This window comes from Pygocentrus nattereri, chromosome 15 (genome assembly GCF_015220715.1).
Source record: "Pygocentrus nattereri isolate fPygNat1 chromosome 15, fPygNat1.pri, whole genome shotgun sequence".
In the NCBI taxonomy this organism is placed as follows: domain Eukaryota; kingdom Metazoa; phylum Chordata; class Actinopteri; order Characiformes; family Serrasalmidae; genus Pygocentrus; species Pygocentrus nattereri.
This window is the reverse complement of record NC_051225.1, coordinates 4320780-4346158: the sequence shown is the minus strand read 5'-3', so window position 1 is coordinate 4346158 and position 25379 is coordinate 4320780. Positions and strand designations below refer to the sequence as shown.

At 41.5% G+C, this 25379-nt stretch overlaps 1 protein-coding gene across 1 annotated transcript in view; it reads right to left on the bottom strand.

Annotated features, from left to right (window-relative positions):
- Positions 1 to 4902: 4902 nt before the first annotated feature.
- The window catches only part of kdm4b (lysine (K)-specific demethylase 4B), an 84368-nt gene continuing 63891 nt past the window's right edge, over positions 4903 to 25379 (bottom strand). Inside the window, exons 15-22 of the mRNA XM_017683964.2 lie at positions 23512 to 23588; positions 23201 to 23256; positions 22204 to 22312; positions 15151 to 15336; positions 13458 to 13625; positions 12700 to 12819; positions 9285 to 9377; positions 4903 to 6955 (exon numbers count right to left, since the gene is read on the bottom strand). Coding sequence (XP_017539453.1) covers positions 6596 to 6955; positions 9285 to 9377; positions 12700 to 12819; positions 13458 to 13625; positions 15151 to 15336; positions 22204 to 22312; positions 23201 to 23256; positions 23512 to 23588 — 1169 coding nt within the window. The 3' untranslated portion in view covers positions 4903 to 6595. The remainder of the gene's footprint in view (positions 6956 to 9284; positions 9378 to 12699; positions 12820 to 13457; positions 13626 to 15150; positions 15337 to 22203; positions 22313 to 23200; positions 23257 to 23511; positions 23589 to 25379) is intronic.

Genomic DNA, 25379 nt, shown 5'->3' with positions numbered 1-25379 from the left:
GTGACCTTAGGCTCATGTGCAGCTGCTCCAGTGCTTTACTGTGGAGATTATAGCTGTATGGGCACAACATAACCAGTGTCAGCAGCTGGTGAACCTTGAATTCACTCATTAGGACTGTCCAGACACTTTTGGAGACTTTGTGCCCCCTAGTGTGTGTGTGCTCACTAGTGTGTATGTGGAGTTTCACTTCATGGACGGGTTAAACGCAGAGGTGAAATTTCCCCATTCGTGGGACTAATAAGGGTCACTTTGGTCCAAAAGTGGTTTTAACTTGAAACGTATTTGCTGATATCACAACATGGAGATGAAATGCATGGCTAAATTCCGAAAGTGGTTATTTTATCAGTGTTATTTTGCAGTTTTTGCACAAACAAACATCAAAATCTAAACAGCTTTGTGTCAAACATGTGAGGTTATTGGAAAGCGTCAAAGAAACAGTTGTTCATTTGCTCATTTGTTTAAAAAACATTTTTAACAGGTTAAATGTCATTTTTTGAGGGACAACATGAAGCAGAAGAACACAAAGCAGAAGAAGCTGGTTGTGGAAACTGCAGCCTCAAAATGCTCTGGATGATGCAAACCTCAGCTACTTGTTCTACACATGCTGTAGGTTTAACAGTTCCTCCATACCGGCAACTGAAATCTGCTTTGAGGCGGATGATGCATGTCATCAAAGTAAAGCCTGCTTACATAAAGCCAAACTGAGCCAAATCCTACAGGGGTTTCTGCACGACCTCCAAACTACACGTGTGCATCTGTGTTCTATACGTTCGTACAGCACTGTGCACAAGTCAGAGATCACTGTTCACGTTTTTTTTTATTTAACTTCCTTCCAGCAGAAAATGTTCCATTTAAAAGGATATTTCAGTATTTAGTGTCGCCCATTCCAGCTTCTATTCTTCTCAGGAGCCTCAATTTCAGCTCTTCACAGAATCTGCAGACATGCCTCCAAAGCTCAGTCTTAGAAGCTGGTTGATGATTTTCTGAAGTAATCAAACCCAATCAGTGGTGCTGGGGTCTGGACTCTGGGGCTGAGGTGTTTAAAAACTCCAGCAGCACTGCTGTGTCTGATCCACTCAGACCAGCACAACACCCACTAACAGACCACCACCACATCAGTGTTACTGCAGTGCTGAGAATGATCCACCACCCAAACAGTACCTGCTCTGTGAGGTTCCATGGGGGTCCTGACCACTGAAGAACAGGGTAACAGAGTATCAGAGAAACAGATGGACTACAGTCTGTAACTGTAGAACTACAGAGTGCAGCTATACAGTAAGTGGAGCTGATAAGATGGACAGTGAGTGTAGAAACAAGAAGGTGGTCATGATGTTACGCCTGATCGGTTTGTATGTTAAAGTCTGTTACTTTAAATATCTGCGCTTAATCTACAACAGACAAGCAATGTTAATGTGCACCACTGTTTGCTTAGAGTGAACATACTACTAGAAACACATTATCTTTGGGTTTTTGTTGCTCGTGTGACTTTTTCTCTGTGTAGTCGACATTCGCCGCTGATTAGACCGTAACGTATTGCTTATTGTTAACGCTCTCTTTTTAAACCAAAGTCTTAGTTTCCAGATAAAGGCTTTACCTTTTCTCAAACAGCGCTGTATGTCTAAGCTCTCCGCTGTGAGCTGCACGCTGCGTTCAGCGGGGCTAATGAAGAAACGCACATATGCACAGAAATTAATGAACACGGTGTCATTTCACATCATCTCAGACACACACACACACTCTCACGTCCCGCTGAGACCCCCGTCTCTGAGGAGTTTATCTGACATCACTGATGCCATCAAACTGACTCTCACAATAAACTGGACCAGACCAATGAACTCCACGCCACGACTTGAAAAAACCCTGCTGTTAATGAAATAATCCTTGACTCTCATGATGCTCGCATGGACCACCAAGTGTACTGATGAAGTAAGAACCTATTTTTTGGTTAAACTGAGGGGCTGACATCTTATGTTCTTAACTAGAACCAGACTGGTCAGCTGGCTAACAGGCTAAAAGAGCCAACGGCCTAAACAGCTCCATCATTAACACCACAGCTTGAATTAAAGCACTGATGGTGTGATTTACTGTAAAATAGCAGTAGAAAAGTCTAAAAACGTCACTTGAATGGATTCCACACTTCAAATGTTCGTGTTTCAGTCAGAAGTCGCATCAAACCCAGGCCGAATCCCAAATGGCCCCGTACTCCCTAAAGTGTGCTAAGTATGAAAGTGTAGGCCTCTACAGCCAAACAGTGCTTCATTTACCGAGTGTGGACGTGTCTGAATCCCAAATGACTGTTTCTTAGCGGTGTTTTGCTCTGCTGGGCTGCAGGATCCAGTAATAAACTCCTACGTAGCGCATTATGTAGGGAGCAGGGAGCCGTTTGAGATTCAGCCCCAGCATGGGAAGAGGGGCACCACTGGATTGGTGCTAAATAAGACTCGGTGGTAATTTGGTGACCAAAAAGTTCTTATAAAGTGAAACTATTTTCATTAAACTGTTCTTATCATATGTTTATTGTCATACGACAAAAACCTAAAAGTGTATTAAATGACCGCGATACACAGCAACGGGCGACTGAACGTTCTCCTCATTCAGTCCTTGGTTGCTTGGCAACAATTCCATACTCTCAAGGAACTACATTTCTTGGAGGAATACTTCTTTTCGATTATCATTAATAATAACTTTCTCAACAATTGTGTACTTTGTCATATTTCATATTGGCCGTTTTATAAAAGCAATAAAGCCACTTGAGGCTGTGCGTCATAGCTGCTGTAAATCTCTTCATCGGTGACTTTATAACTTCATTATATTAACGCATGTTAAGAAAGGGTCACTGAGCCATTTCTATAGTTCAGTCATCATGAAGCTTTCATTAAGGCATTATATATGGAACGAGCAGCTGGCACTGAAAGGTTTTATATAATACCTGCATTCTCAAATACCTCAAAATTACTACATTCAAATGACATTTTAGTTGATTTGAAAAGTTTTCACATCCTCCACTGAGAATCACACTAAAATACGGCATTTTTATGCTAATTTTAGTTTCACACTTTGTTTATTAAAAAAAAAAAAAAAAAAAAAAAAGTGCCACAACTTTTGCACAGGCCTCATTTTATATTTTATTCTTCCCAAATATGATAGAAATTAGAAATGAACAGTGATCCTGCATTAAAACACGCAAGTGCGTCTCTGCAGAAGATTCTCCCCCCAGACTTTGGTATGTGACTGTATATACTGTAACCCTGCACTGTATATTTATGTAATAATCCATCTCAGCAAGACTAATCCTTCTGATATGCAAGACGACGTGTCTAATAAAACAGTTCACTGTAAGAGCGACTTTAAAAGCTTTCGCTTCACTCACTGAAGACGTCTCAGGACTGTACTGAGTTTATCTGAACGGCTCCAGATTCTCTGATTTCACTAATACAGAGGGGTTTCTGAAGCTGCGTCGCGCCACTTCGCAGCTCTGTTAAAAACACACGAGCTGAAATCGCAGATGAGAGGTGCCAAATCTACTGATGTGCTGCAGGTGCCTGTGAGTGAATGTGTAAACAAAAACAACAACAACAACAATGTACCACCATCAGAGTTACACTTCACATTTTAATAGAATTTATCAGATAGCTTCTGTATGGATTAACATTTACAGACAAAAGAACGGGAGTCTTTGTGGTCTCGGAGTAGATCTGCCCTTTTCCAGGTTACAAAGTTATTGCAAAATGGTATGAAACCCCAAGAACAAAAAAGAGAGAAAGAGAAATATTTTCGGCCAAAACTGCCTCAAATCTCAAAAATCAAGTGAGCAAATAGCCTGTTTGATGATGGGAGAGAGAGAGAGAGAGAGAGAGAGAGAGAGAGAGAGAGAGAGATCAAAGAAAAAAATAAAGAAAATGAGCAAGTTCCTGAGGAGGGATAGGAAGAAGTCCCCTTAAAGTCTTACTGTCATTTCGAGAGAGCGAGAGAGGGGAAGAGAGAGAGGAAGAGAGAGAGGAAGAGAGAGAGGAAGAGAGAGAGGAAGAGAGAGCGAGAGAGAGGATGAGAGAGGGAGCGAGAGAGAGGATGAGAGGAAGAGTGAGACAGTAGACGAGTAATGTCTAAGTCAGCTCAGGGTGCACTGTTAAACTCTGTGTTAACACTGTGTGGGTTTATAAAGTCTTTCTGCAGGAGCTCTTTGGCTCACGGGGCCTCTGTGTCTATATAACGAAGAGAAGGAGCGAGAAAGGAGTGATAGGAGGAGAACGGTGCTTGAGCAGCTGGACTGTTTGTGGAGGAGAGAGAAAGACCAAAGAGGTGGGAAAAAAGAAATGACAGAAAGAAGAAAAGAGAAAAAGAAAGAGGGAAGTATGAGAGAAATCAGAACTGCTAATCTTAATCTTGGTTCTGTACTTAGACTTCTTAAAACGTTAGGCCTCATTATTTCAATGACACTCTGGCAACACTACACAGGGTCGGTCAGGAGGGAGGGAGGGAGGGAGGGAGGGGGAGAGAGAGAGAGAGAGAGAGAGAGAGAGAGAGAGAGAGAGAGAAATAAATAAAGGGACAAAAGAAAACAAAAAAAGAAAAATGAGAAATAATTCATTACTTCAAGATAATTGTTATCCTGAGATAAGTAGAAACTTATGATTTAACAAAGTTGTTATCTTGAGACAACAAGATAAGTAACTCAAGATAATTCTTATCTTGAGATAAGTCACTCATTATTTCAAGATAAATTTTGCTATTTTAAGATCAAAAGATTATCAACTCATTATTTCAAAATAAAAACCCAGAAAATTATGACTACCTCGTTGCCCCTCTGGAAAAAAAAGAAAAAAAAAAAAAAAAGAGAGAGAAAGAAAGAAACAAAGCAAGGACAAAAGAGAAAAATAGAAAGAACCAAAAAGGTAGAAAAAAAAAACAAAAGAAACAGAAAAAGAAAGAAAGAAAGAAAGAAAGAAAGAAAGAAAGAAAGAAAGAAAGAAAGAAAGAAAGAAAGCTGAGGAGGTTTCTAAGCCATCCTTTCTGTGGTTTTCTTCCACATTAATTGTGCCTCAGAGACAGAGGTGAGAGTGAGGCAGAGTGAGGCAGAGCCGAGTGTGATAGCAGGTCTGTGGTATTTACACCGCTGTGCGTGTGACGTGACGTGACGTGACCAGCTGCGTCTCAGTAGTCTCGGACGTCTGTAGCACCTTGAGAAGGCCGATCACGGAAACACGCTTAACGCCAACTGTGTGGGGTTCAAATCTACTTATGTGACAAACTCTGTTCTCTAGAAAACAAAACAAACCGCAAGCTGACAAAAAAAAAAAATCTATCCTGTTGTTCATTTCACATGAAGAATTTCACCAATCAAATAAAAATAGAAACAATAACAGCAAAAAGACAGTAATCATAATAAAAATGGACAACGTGAACAAAGTGAACAATTATTCATATCAAGTCTACAATAGTTTTTTACGAAGTCTGCTACAAAAAACAAAAAAAAACAAAACAAGCCCAGACACCTGTCACTGAAAATACATTGTAACGTTTCGCGTATAGGCGTTTACAGGAGTTTATGAAGACGTTTATAACTAATTTTAAACACAGCATTTCTACATCAAACTCTCAGGCAGAAGTGGAGCTTCTAACGGTGCCATAATTGCCATTTGCTTTATACAAATAATAAATCTATATGTGTCAAAGACGTTTAAATACTCGTGTTAAACCCCCATATCCCAGCCACCCCCCTTTCTGTTGACCCCCCTCCGTACACAGAAAGAAAAAAATCCTTTTTGAAACTGTACAGAAAACAGACTGTCCGTTTGCATCGAGTCCGATTAGCAGGGTGCGTTTTGGCTTGAGTTAGAAAAATATTTCAAACTGGATCGATATAATTCAGTATAAAGTATGCTGCACGTACGGTAAAATGATCAGTCCGTCCAAAAAAAGGTGTTTTTTTTTTTTTTCCTCAGTGAGGAGGATAAAAAGAAGGAGGGATCAGAGAGGAGAGCAAGGAGTCTTAATGCATGAGGGGGGAGCGGGGAGAAGCGGCCCCGAAGAGCCGAAACGTGTACACCTCCACCTCGGGGGTATCTCACAAAGCTGGACTTCTCGGTTAGCTGAACCACCTGAGCCAAAAATGACCATAATTAGAATAAAAAGTTAGTCACAATTTAAGGTTTTGCAATACTTATACTGCAGAAGAATATGCAAATGAGCACCTAACCAATCACAATGCTCTTTTTTGGGTGCTCTGATGACACTGATCAGCTCTGGATCTGTTTCTGTGGATTATTTTTGTTAAAATTATGCAGGAAAGGCTTTTTAATTATACCACATTTCTGATTTTGATGCATTACTTGGTGCATCGCAATTGCAAAACGTAGAAATATCAGTATTTATTTTCTCCTCTTAAAAGCTTTAATCTGAAGTTATCTGGTCACCTGAGCTACACTTTGTGAAATACACTCCCATGCTGGCTGTGAGGCTTTGTGACGGCTACGAAGAGAGTAAAATAGCAAGGAAACAAAAGAGAGCTAGAGAAAGAGAAAACATGCAGTAACGGGACGTCCTCAGAGTCTTTATATGCGGAGGAACGGCCAGCAGGGCCAGCGGAGCGTCCAAGCTAAAACATGGGCTGCGGCCCGCGTTCGCCCTCGTCTGGGGGAAAGTCCGAGTTGAGGAGAGACTCCATGTAGGCAATGTAGCTGGAGCTGTGTGTGTAGCGCTCGCCAGCCTCAGTCTGAGGGGCAGGAGGGACAGCTACAGGGGCAACCATGGGGTCAGTAGGGGTAGCCATGGGGCCAGGAGGGGCAGAAGTGCTGGTGCTGATGCTGGGGGTAATACTGAGGCCTGAATAGGAGGAGATGGCGGATTGCAGTGACTCTGTAGTGGCCGTGGAGGGCGGAGTGGGCAGCCTTGGACGCTTTGCAGCTTGAGGCCCGTCAGGAGTTTGAGCTTGAGGGTCCTGAGTGTTCACCGATGCCTGGAGGAGAGAAAAAGACGCATTATGAATGAAAGCACCAGGGGATTTCTAACTTAAGCAGCATTAGTCCTATAATTAGTTTTTCATAAAACCATGAAACGTTTTTTTTTTTTTTGGTTTCTAACAGTTTTATTATGTGTTTTGGCTTCTGATTATTAATTATGACTTATTAATTAGAATTAGAACTCCGAACCATTAGCCAACTGTGTTTTGCACACAGAGGAATTAGACCTCTGCATTTAACCCATCCGTGCAGTGAAACACCCACGTACATGCACACTAGTGAACACACACTAGGGGGGCAGTGAGCACACCTGCCCAGAGCAGTGGGCAGCCCTATCCATGGCACCCAGGGAGCAGTTCAAGGTTAGGTGCCTTGTACTTCAGTCACGTACTGTCGGCCAAGGGGATTGAACCGGCGACCTTCTGGTCACAAGGCTGGTTCCCTAACCTCCAGCCCACAGCTGCCCCCAACTGGTTTAACTAGTTGATTGACCAGTGGTTGATTAGTATATTGGCAGTGGTCTCCCATCCTGAATGATAATATGCATGGCCATCAGTTCACATATAATCCTTACACTGTTCACACTGTTTACATCAGAGACGTTATAAATGAGGAGACCGGCCACTGGTTGAAATGTGAATGTGACACTCAACTTTCCTGTAGGGACTTTATATGTTTATATGGCACAATCTCACTGCCCTACTGTGCAGGAGTTCAACTGACCTGAAACAGCTGGAGTGAAACAGTGGGCATGAATCTGCAGCTGCAAGGTCCTTATTCACGCGTGTCATATTTATAATATACCTTCTATGACCTCTTTAGTTACAGTTCACACTCCTGTTCTTGGGAATCTTCCCAAATATTTTGTCTAATGATTTGGTTTGACCAGAACTGAAGGGCTGTCCTCCACTAACTTTATGCACCCCTGTAAATGTATTTCATTTTAAAAATACAAATTTACTGCATTTCATTTGAAATTTTTGATTGCAGTTTTTGATTATACATATGAAATATATTGAAATTCATTTTGTCCATCCCTACAATACTTATATAAAAGGTACAGTTGACAGATTGTGTAAATCCACATGTTGGATCCCATTTGGATAATATGAAAACAGCTTCTTCTACCCCTTCAAACTGTGTGCTGCAGCCCCCCAGTGGACCGTGGTAGTACTGCTATGGGGCAGATGACAATCTTTTTTTTTTTTTTCTTAAAGAAAATTGTGACTTGTTCTGACAAAATACTAACTAGTTCTGTTTATATTTTCAGAGCAACTCAATGTAAAAATTTCACATTTCAATCTCATGGAACTCAGCAGCATGTGGTGCGATGAGGTGCGTGATGGTTGGAAAACAGCTACCAGTCTGTGCCGTATGCTTGGAGACTACCTTGCTTAGTCTGGACCTTCACATTATTCAGTTTGGTCTGAACCAAAATAGCAGGTGTGAATGGTGCCTCAGACCATGGGCCAGACCAAAAGAATAAAAATTGGTCCAACCAAAAGAGGTGGTCTCAGTCCAGATCAAGCTAAACCATAATTCAGTTTGTCTGCAGTGTGAAAACACTAAGACGGTTTGGACTTTCAGACCAATTAGAGGAAGTTGAGGCAGACTACTGTCACTCAAACACTAAAAGAAGGAAATTAACTGGAAAATGGGGAAAAGAGGAGATGAAATATTTAATTGTAATTCAGTCTGATGAAAAAGCCACAAGTCAACTTGAAACACTTGATTTTCTGAGAAAACGCGAGAGAGATGTTCACTTTTCTCCATTCAAAATGAAAAGGCTGCCCGGCAGATGTCAGACGCTCCTCTACAAACCATTCAGTGTTAAGCACAGAGAACTGCAGCTCACACAGGTGACAACAGGACGCAGAAGCGCCATGCAAAGCTCTTTAGTGCGCTCACTAAATTGCAATGTGAACCCAAAACTAACTGGACCAAACGTAGACAACGTAACAAAAATATCAACCTTGGTCTGGACCGTCGGGTGTGAAAACGCCCTGAATTTAATATTTATCTAAACCTCTCAAAGTGAGGCCGAACTCTTGTTTGCAGCTTTCCTCTCTTCAGCCTGAGAATCCAGCTCTCAGCAGTTGCCAAACAAGATCAGCACACATTAGGTGGCTCAGAACGGTAAAATCTTTTTGTGAGCCACGAAAGCTTTTGTGGTTATTCGCATGGGCCGCAAGTTCCAAAACGTTGGGAATGCCTGTTCTACCTTATCCTGCCTGCTCCGTCACCTGTAGAAGCAGCAGTTACAGCTGATAACAAAAGCATAGTGTCATCTTATATGGATTACTGATAGCTCACTGAAAAACGTACCAGACGAGTCATCACTCTCTTGGGCAGCTCCTGGTTCAGAGAGTGAATCTCACTCTGCTTCAGCAACAGCTGAGACTCATCCTGAAACTCCACCTGAGAGAGAGAGAGACAGACAGACACCCACAGAGAGAAATAAATCAAAGCAGGTCGCGAGGAAGCCACAGCAGCACACTTAGGTTTTTTTTCCAGTTAACAAGCCTTTGAGGATGTGTTTTATTTATTTTTAGGATCCCCATTCCGCTGTTCTTCCTGGGATCCAGTAGACAAACTCTACCATAGTAACAGCAACAATCAACAAAACAAGTCACACAAACCACGAGTACAAAAATAAAAGAAAAACCAAAAGGAAGTGAGTATGGAGCCCCACTGGTGACATCCCATATAAATAAAAATAACCATGACTTAGTAAGGCGTGGGAACGAGATGCTAATGTGAGAGAATGAGATGATTAAGTTGTGAACACGACTTAGTAAAGCACTGGAATGAAATCCTAATGCGAGGCCACGACTTAAGCCGTGGTCTCGTTCCTATGCATTACTAAATAATGGCCATGACTTGTCACCAGTGAGACACAATAACATAGTAGGACAGTTTAAAAGATAAAATAACAGTACAAATACGATAAATCACACGAAGAAAGGGTCATTTGGTTTATCATCTCACAAAGACGCGGTTGATGGGGTCATGACCCATTTCATAAAATATTTAATGGGTCTCGAGACGAACACTAGCTCTACATGTGAGTCCTGGCATGAAATGTTGAAGGTTCCACTACGTTAAAAGCATTCACTGTATGAACAGGCCGTTCTACAGTTTTACCCCCATTTCTTCCAACATACTTAAACCGGAGCCACCGACAGGCCTGCCAGTCTACACCACAGCGACCCTTCCATTATCTGTAACAATAACAGCAGATTTTTTTTCCTCCAGCTCATCTGAATTCCCTAAAGCTCCTACTGAAGACAACGGTTAAAAAAAAAGTTGTATGAAGCTTTAACAGATGTAAGAAGCTCGAGCATGGAGCAGCGCTCAGTGACAGCTCATCAAACCTGTCGCGAGCCCGCAGCCCCGAGTGCAGCTGCAGCCGCTTCACACAGAGCAGAGCTTTTTAAAGAGTTTTTTAGGGAGACGAAAGGTGGCCTGATTTTGCCTGATCAGAAGGGAGGAGAATGAAGAGAGCTGAGGGGAGACTGATGGAGTGAAAGAGAGTGAGGGTGTGGCGCTGCAGTTACACCCAAATTAAGAGGAGCTGAATCAGAATAAAACATGCATCAGAGAGAGAGAACAGCAATAAAACAGCTGAATATATGCATATGAACAGGAAAATAACAGCCAGAAAGAAAACAGATGGAGAGAAAGAGTGAGAAAGGATGCTACAACTACTGCAACAGACGGTATGTGGAGAGACAGAGTCAGAAAGACAGAAACACAGATAAATAATCAGACAGGTAGATAAAAAGAAACTATATTGCCAAAAGTATTCGCTCGTCTGGATTCACACACATATGACCTTGAGTAAGATCCCATTCTTAATCCATAGGGTTTAATATGATGTCGGTCCACCCTTTGCAGCTATAACAGCTTCAACTCTTCTGGGAAGGCTTTCCACAAGGGTTAGGAGTGTGTTTACGGGAATTTTTGACCGTGTCATGTTGGAACAGGAAGGGGCCAAACTCCCCAAACTGTTCACACAAAGTTGGGAGCATGAAATTGTCCAAAATCTCTTGGTGCTGAAGCTTTAAGAGTTCCTTTCACTGGAACTAAGGGGCCGAGCCCAACTCCTGATAAACAACCCCACCCCATAATCCCCCCTCCACCAAACTTTACATTCGGCACAATGCAGTCAGACAAGTACTGTCTCCTGGGAACCGCCAAACCCAGACTCGTCCATCAGATTGCCAGACGGAGAGGCGTGATTGGTCACTCCAGAGAACACGTCTCCACTGCTCTAGAGTCCAGTGGCGGCGCTTTACACCACTGCATTTCACGCTTTGCATTGCGCTTGGTGATGTAAGGCTTGGATGCAGCTGCTCAGCCATGGAAACCCATTCCATGAAGCTCTCTACACTGTTCTTGAGCTGATCTGAAGGCCACATGAAGTTTGGAGGTCTGTAGTGAGTGACTCTGCAGAAAGTTGGTGACCTCTGCGCACTATGCCCCTCAGCATCCGCTGACCGCTCTGTCATTTTACATGGTCGAGGTCATTTTACAGGAGTTGCTGTCGTTCCCAATCACTTCCACTTTGTTATAATCCCACTGACAGTCGACTGTGGAATATTTAGTAGTGAGGAAATTTCACGACTGGACTTGCTGCACAGGTGGCGTCCGATCACGGTACCACGCTGGAATTCTCTGAGCTCCTGAGAGCGACCCATTCTTTCACTAATGTCTGTAGAAGCAGTCTGCAGGCCTAGGGGCTCGGCTTTATACACCTGTGGCCATGGAAGTGACTGGAACACTTGAATTAAATTATTTGGATGGGTGAGTGAAGACTTATGGAAATATAGTGTAGCTCTTTATGTCAGGTTGGTTAGTGGGAAGGGGAGATGATGTAAGCGGTCAATATCATTTTTTTTTTTTTTTTTTTTTGTACACTGGTACACGATGACAAAAACTCAGATGATGTTTCAGAGGCACCACAAGTCATTACATTTGATGGACAATTACAAGAAATCAGACTCAAGATTTTTACCTTGTCAGAAACTAAATATTTTGAGCTCAGGATGATTTACAGAGATATTTTTTAAGTTTAACTGAACAATCATGACAACCCTCATCAGCTGATGTTATCAGTTATACGAATTCTTAGCTCATGAAAACTGGTATCAGTGACTAAAGTACCAGCTGAGTCCTATATGAAGGTGAAAAGACTGTGAAGAGCCGTTTTTCTTCCTCTCCTTTCCTTAAACGCCCCCTGTCCAACTAAATAACTGCAACTTTATTTTTTCCTATTCTTATTAACCGGTTTCACCCTGAGATGCACTACAGTCCCCAGCATGCACTGCAATAATATGTGCTCTGACTGCCTTCCCCCAACAACAATCTGTGGGCCAGCAGCTACACAAAAAAAAGAAAAGATGCCTGGTGTCCAGTTCAAGCAAACAGGCAGTTTTAAAAATAAAAAATAATTTTTTTTGGGCAGTTATTTAGAATTATTTTTGAACAAGTATTCAGTGTCTACATTGCTGTAGCAGTTTTGGTAGATTTTGAATAAACAATGGCCCATTCAGGTCAAAATATTTGGTAAAAATGAAATAAAATCACAGCTGGCCTATGGATTTACTGAGATTTCTTAATATGGTACTTTCAGTGGTTGAGCTCGACTCCCCTGGTTTACAGCCTAAAATGTAGCACATTAAAACACACAGACAGACAGACAGACAGACAGAGAGAGAGAGAGAAAAAAAAAATGTACCTGGTAAAATCGATGCACATGCTCCTTGACGAAGGAAGCGTTGAGAACACGCCCGTCTATCGTGTTTACAACCACCAACTCGCCCAGTTCAGGAGGACCGTTACGCAAACAGTCATGACTCTGAGATGCAGAAAGACAGAGATTTTAATATTTGGGTTTTATATGTACATATCTTTGCATTACATACACATTTAAACACATAAGTAGTATGTCTATGTTTCTATGGCTATGGTTGCCAAGCAATGCCGAGAGATTTATCCTGAGCAGTTTTAACTAATTTGGTGCATTAATACAGAACTCAACTTCTGTGTGTGGCCACATGAGTGTATATTGAATAATTTACAGCAGCTCATCTAATCAGATATTAGATTAAGATTAAGTGACCCTTATTAGTCCCACAACAGGGAAATTTCACCTCTGCATTTAATCCATCCGTGAAGTGAAACACCACACACACTAGTGAATACACACACACTAGGGGGCAGTGAGCACACTTGCCCGGAGCGGTGGGCAGCCCTATCCATGGCGCCCGGGGAGCAGTTGGGGTTTAGGTGTCTTGCTCATGGACACCTCAGTCATGAACTGCGGGCGCTGGGGATCGAACCGGCAACCTTCCGGTCACAGGGCCAGTTCCCTAACCTCCAGCCCACGACTGCCCCCAAGAACCACTTTATCAAAATTCCAATTAGGATTTAGAAGAAAAAAAATCCAAACACAGAAAGAAAAGTCATTGTACAGGCTTGTCGTCCTGAACCCACCAGTATGTTCTCGGGGTAGATGTTGTCGCAGTACGAGCCATCGTCAAAGTTGACCTCGTAGAAGGTCTGGGAGGCGACTCCGATGATGGTGCAGCGATAAAACCAGCCGTCGCTGTTGCGGCCGATGGCCTCCTGTCCCAGAGAGAGGTCACGCGGGCCCACTTTCACCTGCACCACAGAAAATAGTCACAGTATATTCTATATATTAACGTAACACTGACCTATACACTGCCCACAAACGCATGTCCACTGTAACGAGGTTGAACAAGCTTTAGAGAACAAAAAAAAAACAGACAGACTAAAGCTAATGAGAAACTCTCTCATCAAAGACAGAAACTCCTCGTATGTGATGGTGCGAGGAGATTCTGGCATGTTTATAAACAGAAATAAACTTGCCTCTCTCAGCCAATCAAACGCGTTTTTGTTCAACTTATTTTTTATCCATTTTTGATTGAGCTACTTTCATTCATTTATTTACTTTTGACAAATAGTGTAATGTTATGGAACAAAGACACACTGTCACTGGTGTGAAGCACTGCCCTTAAGAAGCATCATAAGCTATTTGAATGCTAATGGCGCCCCCTTGTGGAGAACATCCGGTCTGCTAAACATGAAAAAGTTACAAGCCAATTCCACGTGGTGCTTTGCATCTGTTAAAATGTATTTTAAAAATTAGAAGACACCATAAAACTGTCACTCACTGAAGCACAGATGTAACACATGTAGCTAGCAGTTATAAGCCAACAAACTTCAACAGCAAAGGTAGACGAACAAGAGCTAATTTAGAGAAGAACATATTTTCAGTGACGCAACCGTCTAAGCGCTGGCTCTATAATCAGGAGATCTCGAGTTCGATCCCTGGTGATGCTACATCCGTCCGTAGCCGGGAGTCCAAGAGAGCACAATTGACCTCGCTCTCTCTGGGTGGGTAGGACGGCCCCCTTTCTCCTCACATCACTCAACGCGATGCCAGTCAGTGCAGGCGTCTGTTAGCTGATGCAACAGATTTGGCGGTTGGCGCTTTCCTCCGAGCGCACTGGGCTGCCCAATGGCGTTGCGGCAGTTCGAAAAGATACAGTGGTGCTTCACCGGTCTTGGAGAAAGCCTGCGATAGCTTTCACCCTACTAGCATTGTTTGTATCGTGTGATTGAGGGAGTCCTAACTAGTGGGTGGAAGTAGAGGCAGCTAAATTGGATAAAAGAGAAAAATTGGGGAGAAATCCCAAAAAAAAGAAAAGTGTCTCCACATAAACTGGCAACATGTGAAAACAAAGCTACCAAGTTATTAGCTAGCTGCTTTTTTGGCCCCGGCCCACCGCAAATATTACATTTCAGTCCTCCAAGACAAAACGTGTGGGCATCCCAGCTATAAAAGAAGGCATTTGTACATGGAATGATTGATTACTGGGACCTGATCATATGTTAAAAAAAAAAGTGTCCATTCACTTTTTTTATCATTGGCTTTCAGCAAGAAATATTAACACTGAACCTCATTTGCCAGAGAATATAACTTCACATGGTAGTCTAACTCACTTGTTTGCGTACCTTTGCTTGTTCAGCTTTGTTTGCTTATAACTACTAGCTACATCAGTGTTGTTACATCTGTGTTGCAGTCAGTGACAGTTGTATGGTGTCAGTATGGCGGTGGATTTTTTTTTCGCTGTGAAATAATACAAAGCCAGAATCCAAATACCTTCGGAACGATCTGCCTGTGCTTGTGACACGTGACGGACACCACATATGGCCAATCAGCAGGCTTCATGACCACTCCACCCAGGTGGGCACAGGTGACGTGGAAGGAGGTGGAGCAGTTCTCATATGAACACTGGATACACGCTCCGCAGATCTGCTTTGTGGTCTTATGGCAGTAGATGCACTTCTGTAAAGAAGCAGAGAGAAGCAACGCAAGTTAAACTTTACTCACCTGAAATCAACACAGTACTAGACTTCTGCAACCTCTCATCTACACCAATGGCCTATTGACAAACCTGAAATTTTGAAGAGACATTTTTTCCTGCATTCTGTGCTGGTTTGGCCTCATTAATGACATCAAAGTGTTGAGTGTGTTATTTATTTGACTGATTCCTTCTTTTATTCATTTCTCTCACAAGATTGCAACATTCTTGGCACAAAGGAGTTAAAAAAAAAAAAAAAAAAAAAAAAAAAAAAAGCAGAAAGAAACAATGGACAATGTTTAAATTTAACAAGCAATGGAAGGTTATAACATTCACTGCACCCAAATAATTAAAGGAAAAGTGTGAAGCATCTGCCCACTGACTTCTGTGTGTTTTGAGTCAAGCATTGTTCTAGTTTTTCTAAGACCAGAAAAAAAAAAAAACAAGACGCAGCAGACAGTGATTTGGTTGAAATGCCAAACAGGCACCCAGACAGCAGTGCTGTGAGGCCACACCCACTTTAGCATAGCAATATTATCCCAATATGTTGTTCTCTGCATTTCCACAGAGAGTGACCCCCCCCCCCCCCGGGTTTCATTGATAGATAATAAAACTTCTTTATGAAATTGTCAATACTTCATTTCGGCTCCCGTGGGCTGGCCACAGAAACGTCCAGCAGGTGCTCTAACACCACACTGGTGCAGGAATATTTCACACCAGTCACACATGGCGTGATTTAATATTCCACAGAGCAGAAACATGAGGAGAAGCAACAGGAAGGGATTTATGGCCATTTATGCGTTTTAATTTATACATGCATCTGGGAGCTGTCTGGAGAGCTAATGAATAGTCATAACATATTATATAGGCAAATATTTATATCATTATATTTACCAATGTTATCGATTAAAAGAATATTTATCCGAACAAGCTTGGCTCTAGTATGTAATAAGCTAATTATGTTAGACATTTATGTTCAGTTTACATCGACAGTTTTTAAGTCTGCATTTTTCCCTGTTGGCCTGGATGTGAAGATGATAAAAACAAGGCAAAAATGAAAAGGATGCTTTTCACAGCGCACGACTGTCAACACAATCACTTCAAATCGTAATAAAACATCTGCTCTCCTACTTACAAGCGGCATGGATTAAAAGTTTAGAATCTGAGCCACGAGTGAGAAATAATAAATATAGAATTATATAATTCTACAAAACTTTTTCTACAACCAAGAAGCAATAATTGTTGAACAGCTCACAAACGTATTTCTTAAATAAATAAATAAATAAATAAATAAATAGTTTAGCCACAGTCACACTGAGCTAAGTAACACTTTACATTAAGGGTCACAAATTCGCTTATAATGAAATGCTAATCATCAGTTAAATATTCATTACATATTAATTAACTTGATTATGTGTTGGTTACTTATTGAGTGCTTATTAATCAGTAATTGACTACATGTAAAAGTTTGCTCATGTAAAATAGTAACATGAGAACTAGCAAGTACTTATTAATTACATCTTAATTACTCTCCTGATTTAATATGATTAATAAATTGACATTTTGGGTCGTTCCCAGAGCAAGTTGATTGTTCTAGTTACTAATTATACTATGAACTCATGATTAATACATGACTAAGTATTGACATCTTCATTTCTCTCTGCTTGCTTTGTGTCCTGTCAAATATACACTTATGATCAATTAATATTTAGTCTCGTCAAGTCCTTCATACTTGCACATCTCATCCAATGATGGGTTGTTTAAGGATGCAAGACTGGATTTACATGGTATCATCCCAAAAAAAGTATTTTGGCACCTAAGAATTTAAGAAAAAAGGATAACAGTGTGACAGATACTGTCAACATGAACATTTCATGCACACATTTCATTCTTATGCTTATAAATGGGGCTGTCTGCATGTGTCTTTGAATAAGCAGCCTGAGTTTTAAGCCTGCCCAGTATGTCGACTTAAGTTCCCTCTGAGGTTCACAGTAAAATGTGTGTAGGCTGCGCTTTATGATTAATTTGTAGTATAATTTGTATATTAGTAGTAAAGACCGTCACTTGGAGGGACACAAAAAGCAGTTATTAATGATTAAGGAGTGATCTATGATCTAGTGGCTAGAATTCGGCGCTCTCACCACCGCAGCCCGGGTTCGATTCCCAGTCAGGGAAGTCATCTTATAGGGGCAGTCGTGGGCTGGAGGTTAGGGATCCAGCCTCGTGACCGGAAGGTTGCCGGTTCGATCCCCAGAGCCGACAGCACATGACTGAGGTGTCCTTGAGCAAGACACCTAACCCCCAACTGCTCCCCGGGCGCCATGGATAGGGCTGCCCACCGCTCCGTGCAAGCGTGTGTGTGTGCTCACTAGTGTGTATGTGGTGTTTCACTTCACGGATGGGTTAAATGCGGAGGTGAAATTTCCCCGTTGTGGGACTAATAAGGGTCTCTTAATCTTAAAGTCAGGAGTAATTAATAGTGAAAACAGAGAAGCAGATGAACGTGTGAAGGTGAAGAAAAGTATTAAGTAAAGCCCAAGGACTGTGGCTCCATATAAGACTGCACAGTGGAGTAAATCCTGACGACAGAGCAATAGATTAATTAACAGATCTTTAACGGGATTAACTCATAAATCCTTGTTAGTTCTCATGTTGCTTATGTACACGATTAAACGCACTTCTCAGTTCACTAACAGTGTAGTAAGCAGCAGTTATTCAGTAAATGAGTAATTAAGCTGTGAACTAAGGACAAACTAAACCATTTAAATATGTACTCAATTATTAATTACTAAGTACTTAATCAGTACCTAATGTTTACTGACTACCTAACTAATAAATAGGTACTGAGTATTTCAATGATGTATTTGATAATAATTTAATATTTGTGACCCTTAATGTAAAGTGTTACCAGAAGGAAAAATACAAGAAATCTATACACTGTGACTAAGCGAGAGACACAACGGCCTGGCCTGAGTAAATACTACAGGCAGAATTTCCGGTTTTGAGATTTAACTCAAATGACTCAGTGCTGCCTGACGATCTGAGCCGAGTCTATGGCCACTACTTAAAACTTTAACGTGCTGAATTAAGAGTCGGTCACTAACAGGCTAAAGTGAACCTGCTGAATTTATGCTGAAGGTAATAAGCAAATGACTTAGAACAGCAAAGTCTCAGAAAACCTGCTGGTTTCCCAGAAGCGTCACAGCGAAGTGAATCACTGCTCCAATTACAGTTATCATTATCATTATGCTGCAGTGGTTTTTGGAAACCCAGGCTGGCCTGTATATTCCCTGATTTGATTACTGTCTAATTGAAGGGCATCTGCAAGCAATATGGCACTAACTGGCTTCTATAAACAGTTTATATAATTACATCATATATTTTCTGAGGCACTTTTCTCCATTTAGGTTTATGAGTGTGGGTTCATGAACACATACACTGTCCAAAGGTTTGTAGACACTACCACAGCCAGTGTTTCTTCTGAAATGAAGGGTGTAAGTGAGTTTGTCCCGCCTTGCTGCAGTAACAGCCTCTACTCTTCCGGGAAGGCTATACACTAGATGTTGGATGTTGCTGTGAGGATATGATTGAACATTAGTGAGGTCATGCACTGATGTTGGATGGTCAGTTCTGGATCACTCCAACTCATCCCACAGGTTTTGGATTCCAAAGAACGCAGCTTCACTGCACCACAGCCCAGTGCTGGGGGGTTTATGCCTCTCACATGACGCTTGGCATAAAGCACAGTGTCCTTAGGCCACAGGGTGGCAACACGGGCTCTTTTACTGTCCTGTTGCAGCTACTTTTATACGCTGGAGTTAATGTAGAACTGCTGATTCACCCTTTAACCCGGAGGATCAGAGCAGACTACTGATCACCATAGCAACACAGACAACAGTCTTGCCTATCTACTAGCTAATGAAGCAGCAAAGAGAAAGATTTAAGAGGAAAGGAACAGACTTATTTGCGCTTATAATCACTCCAGCTGATTTCCTGACATGTTTAATCTGCAATGAGAAACTGTCAAAACACTAAGAAGTTGTGAAGTCAGATTCTCATTCGCCAGCTTTTTGTACAAAATATCCCAGTCCACCTTAAATGGTTAATTTTCCATTATATTGTATAGTTCCATTTTGTCGCCTCAGTCACCATTTAAGGTGGAACGGGAAAATCTGAACCAGAAGCTGGTGAATGAGAAGCAACTTCAGCCTCGTGAAAAGTCGTATGTTGAGAAATTTTACAAGAAATTTACAAGAAGTGTTCTACTTTTGGAAAAGTTTCCTGCTGGAGATGCAAGAAAAGCTAGGCTAAAGCTTAGAGTAGAGCCAAGTAAGCCTGTGTTTATGTTCATATTATATTTTTAGCCTGCACTAGTACACTAGCACATTCTGAGACAGATTTACAGCCAAGATAAAATGTTACTTCAATAAAATGGACATAAAATGTTGTGGCTCCTAAGATGGTTTGATTTTTGCTGAAAGGACAAAATGTCTCTTCTTAACATTTGGGTTGCCAACCTCTGCCTTAGGTCGATGTGGAGGTGGTCCATCCTATCGATCATTGCTTTTCTATAGAGATTATGCAAGCTGTGTGCACGCAAATGAACGCCTGTGTCAGCAATAGGTTACCACGAAGTAGCTGAATTTCACTCAAGTGGGCACTTTTGGACATACAGTGCATATGTGTGGTACATATGTGCATGTGCATGAGTTCAGAGGTGCAGCACTGATGCAGAAATTGCCTCCTGTCTGAAGAACAGGTGCAGCCAATTTATCCCAGTGAGAATCACCACCTGATTATACAGCCATTCCACATCATTAAAAATGTACCTTCCTACCTTCACATACACTCCCTCCCTCCACCTACAGGTCCACTAGTCCTCCATCCATACATCCTTTTTCTCTTGATTCCAATATCTGAAATTCTAGGATCAGTATCTAAGATCAGTACTTTTTACTTCTTCACTTTAAAATTACAGAGATCGTTCTAAAACAAGACGTTGAAATTTCGCTAACTAGAACTTTTTTTCAAATGAGGCACTCTGGAAGCATATCATCTCCAAACCATCCCAAAATCTGACCTGTTTATGTTTTTCGCCTACATTAAACTGCTAAAAATGTACAAGTCTAAAAGAGAGATTCCCTGATGAAGCTGGCATGAATCAGAACAGAACTAGAAAAGCTCTCCTGCAGGGCGCATTCCTTCTGATGCGCTTGGTTTAGAGGGGCTTTTATTTTGACACCCTGCTGTGAGCTGAGAAACATGGCACTCTTCTTGTCGGCAAAGAAACACTTGTATCTTCTTCATAAACAAACAAGCCTGCCTGTAACATGACCATTCATAATTACTAGCTGTATGTAGAGCAATCGACTGGATTAATAAACACAGTGAGGATTTTATGTCCATCAAATTTCCATTTCCATTTTTGAGAAACAGTTTGAAAAGCAGCATTGATGGAGGATGTGTCACGTCTGGCCCATCCATCCATACATTTAATACGGCCAGGCATGAATAAAAAGTTACGGTTTGTAATTCGAATAACAGTACTTACAATTTCACAACTATAAGACGATGTACAGTATCTACAGCGTGCTAGTCTCAGCTTCAGATGCTCTTCCCATACAGTGGGTCTGATGTATATTGCACAGTATGCCCTCCATTACCACTGGAATTTTGTCAGCTGCATTCTGATTGGCTATCCGCATGGTTATGGTGTTTCCACCTCAGTGCTCTGGATTTAATTTAACCCACTGGAAACGCAGCTCTGCTCACAGTTAGCTGCTTAGTTGCTCAGGTTCTTCAAGGTGGTGCTGCTAGTAACTGAGATACTGGCGCCTGTTTTCCAACACATACCGCTTTGTTATTTTAGATGTAGCTCCGTTTTAAAAGTCACTGCATCTGAACATCAGACAAAAACAATGGCTGTGTCGCATTACAGTCAAACAGCACTTTCCTGTCAAAGTAAGCAAGTTTTTACTTGTGTGTTTTTACTAATAAAGGATTATCTTATCTAATCTCATCTCTTATATTCTTGGCCATGTTAATCAAGAAAACGCACCAGATAACTCACAGTGTTTAACTCTGAAACTAGATGTAGATTCTGCGAGTAACATTTATTATAAGCAGGAGTGAAAAATTGATCGGGATGAATTAAAATAAAAAATAAATAAACTGTGTTTCAAACTATGTGTATTACACGCATGTTCAGTATATCTACGGTAGTTTCCATTTCCACTACAGGGGGTGCAAACTCATAAATCCTCTTAACATTGAGAGTTTTGATGCAAGAGGAACGTGAGCTCTTGAAAACATACACTTTTTTAAGGCTAGTACACAGTGTCAGTCGTCTGAGCTGTGCTGGCTGAAAAGCGATACCTTCGCCATTGCTGTTACTCAGTGGATCCAGTTCTCCTGCATTCAGCGTGTTTGTAAACATCAGGCCAAAGTGCTTTTGATGTGAAACAGTGTGAAAATCTGTGTCTGCTGCTTTCATCTATAAAAATCGACTCCGTATGAACAGTAAACTAACATTAAATTAAAAATACTGTCTCTGACAGCAAATGTTCACAATTCAAAAGAAGCTCACTTGTGTGTGCAGCCGAAATAAACCAGGCGTGGAGGCTCGGATCCTGGATTGGCGTGCTCGTGTATATAAAGAGAAAATTTTAAAACTAAATAAATGTGAAATGATAATAAATGATCTCATGTCTGTATTGATGATTACTGACAAATTGACAGGTGGCTCCAGCCTCAATGCTAAGTCCTTCAATCAATAAATAAAAAGTCCTTCTTTACAAAAAAAAAAAAAAACCCACACACACACACACACACACACACACACACACACTTACCAGACTCTTCCTGGTATCCGGGATGGCCATCACATCCACAGGTTCTCTCTCCACGGCGTTGACGAATCGTGCCTCAGCCACTGCGATGGCGCAAATAACGTGCACCCACCTGCACCAGACACATCACAGTTAGCCTTTATTTTCAGACGCCACGTGCAGCAGCTTTAAAGTAGAGCACAGGTACAATAGCTGTGACACTACTTGCACATTATTTTACACTATGCATGTCACAGCTGTAATACAGTGACTAGCTTTAATCTACAAATGTAGTGTTTTCCACCCTTAAACCCAAGTAACCAAGACACTTCTTTAGTTTTACACTGGTGTTGCAAGGCTAATGTAGCTAACAACCAATGGAAGGCTATACCCACCCAGTCACATAAATCAGAGAACACTTTCCTCAAACTGTGTGAAGTTGTTCAGTAATCTCTGATAAGACATGATTATGCGCTTTCTGACCCTGTATGACACACTATTACTTCTGTCCATTTTTTGCTTCAGACACCAGTGAATGACTAGTTTTGAGTTAAGACGAAAGTTGCTTAAAGGGTCCTATATTAATGTATTTTATTTTTTCCAGCACCAACAGTCATACTTCCCTTTTACATGACCATTTTCGAAGTTGACCGTTTTCAACCTCTTTTATATCCCTTTGCAAACAGGCTGTGTCTGTTACTGGGCTCTGAGCTCTGTTCTGAATGGCTGTCCTGTTTTGCGCCTCCTTCAAAAAGCAGTACAGTCTGAAAGACCCTTATAACTTCAGCATGACTGGCTGCGTGTAATCTACTGCAGGCTGAATAAATGGACACGTTTTCGTGGCTTAGTTTGCACATAGGACTGTGCAGAGTGGGCAGAGTTCAGTTATGATTTGAAACATTAACGCCGTTTACATACTTCATCAAAATCTTTCCTTTCAAAAACCCAAGGGACATTTAAATGCATTATTATGGACCCTTTACATGCAACTTTTCACAGGAATATCGACGAGTTACAGCACCTGTCGTCCGTCGTCATCTTCAGCGCACCTCCTCTGAGGTTACACAAACAGCAGGCCTGCAAAACACAAAATACACAATTAATAAATGTGTATTCTGAAGTGTTCTCAGACTACACACACTACAGCAATATAACCCAATCAGCTTATGCGCCAGTAACTCAACATAAACATAAAACTGTAAAAGCTGTGTGGTGATTAAATGCTGAAGGCACTGATTTGGGCAGTAATGTGTAAGATACTGTGAGATATTCATGTACTGAGTTCCATAGTTATTATATTTGTGATGTGACACCCGTGTCTGGTTTACCCACCGCTGTCCAGGCCACTGCAGTACACCGAGAACACATCCAACCCTCTTGCTTAGTGTCTGGCTTGACGCCATAGCAACCTAGAGAGGGAGAGAGAGGGAGAGGGACAGAGAGGGGGGGGGGGGGGGGGGGGGGGGGGGGCAGTCAATGAGTCAGTGAAAAAAAGACTTTAATTACCAATTTACTTTTTATTGTATTTACTGATTTATATCATTTCAGGCCAATGTGCCTTAGCTCTCCTCCTATTGGACAGGTTTTGGTGGTCGGTCAGTCTGGATTAATGAAGCGGGTGGTCGGTTGGTCAATCGAGATTAATAAAGTGGTGAGCCAGTCGGTTGACTGGGATTAATAAAGCAGTCACGCGGTCGGTCGGGATTAATGAAGCAGTCATCGGTCAGGATTATTAAAGCAGTTGTCGGTCAGATGGGATTACTAAAAGCATTCGGTCGGCTGAGATTAATTAATCAGTCGGACAGTCGGTCGATTAGGATTAATAAAGCAGTTGTTGGTCGGGTGGGAACAATAAAGCAAATGGTTGGTCGGTCAGTCGGCTGGGATTAATAAAGCAGTCGGTCGGCTGGGATTAATAAAGCAGTCGGTCGGCTGGGATTAATAAAGCAGTCGGTCGGCTGGGATTAATAAAGCAGTCGGTCGGCTGGGATTAATAATGGAGTGTTTTCCAAAGCCAACGTCCTCAAATGTCTTTTTTTTTTGTCCATACCCCAAAGATATTCAGTTTGATGTCACATTAAAGAAACCACAAAATATTGAAATTTAAGAAGCTGGAATCAGGGAAATTTTACTTCTTTCTTAAAAACACTCAAGCCGATTAATCAGTTACCAAAATAGTTGGTGATTAATTTAATAGTCAATGACTAATCGATTAATCGAATTGTTGCAGCTCTACTTAACATAATGCCAATACATCCTTGCTGTCGAAATATCTCCAATGACATGTTAAAAGACTTTATTCCAAGTATCTTCAGACCATCTCTTTTGGTCTCGCTGTCATGAAGTGTTTAAGAACTGTAACTGCTGTGCCTGCGATAAACCCTCCTCTAAACTAGTGACAGACTGACACGACCGTCCAGTCACTGACTAGGCCGCAGATAATGTGTTATCAGACTGGTTAAACATGTGGTGACAATAATAAACATAATTCTCTCTTTTCTTCTTGTAGGTGGGAGCAGAGAGCATGAATACAGCAGGAGTGGAAAGAGTGATGTTATGACATTGTCCTTCGTCCTCAGAGTCTTATCACAGCTCCCCCAGCACTACAGCCTTAGGAATGAGTGAGGGTGAATGTGTGTGTGTCTGGACCATATTATCATCCCCAAGAGACCTGTGTGGAGGAGATATAGCACAGCCTCTGCTAGAGGACCCCACACAAACACAGAGTCTTATATCCACTCTCTGGCTGCTTTATTTGGTACCCATACCTTGTATCTATACTCAGTATCAATATTATCAGGTCCACCTACCACTCTGATGGACTTTGTAGTTCTACAGAAACAGACTGTAGTCCATCTGTTTTTTCACATAATTTATTAGGCTCCCTTTACCCCATTCATCAGTGGTCAGGACTGGGGATGTGTACAGACTCACCATTTGAGGTCCCACTATTCAAACACTGAAATCTCTATACGGGTATTTATCACATTTCCTCATGGAAAAATGAAGAAAGCTTACAGACCAACTCAGTAATGCTGACTTTACATTTTGAAAAGACTGTAAAATGTTAAAGTTTAGTTTATATCATGAGTAATTATGATGTATTATAAAAGCTGTTATTGGAATAATCTGTGACTCTAATGATGTTCACATGGATCTCCAAGTGTACTGATGAAGCAAGGACCTGTTTTTTTGTTTAA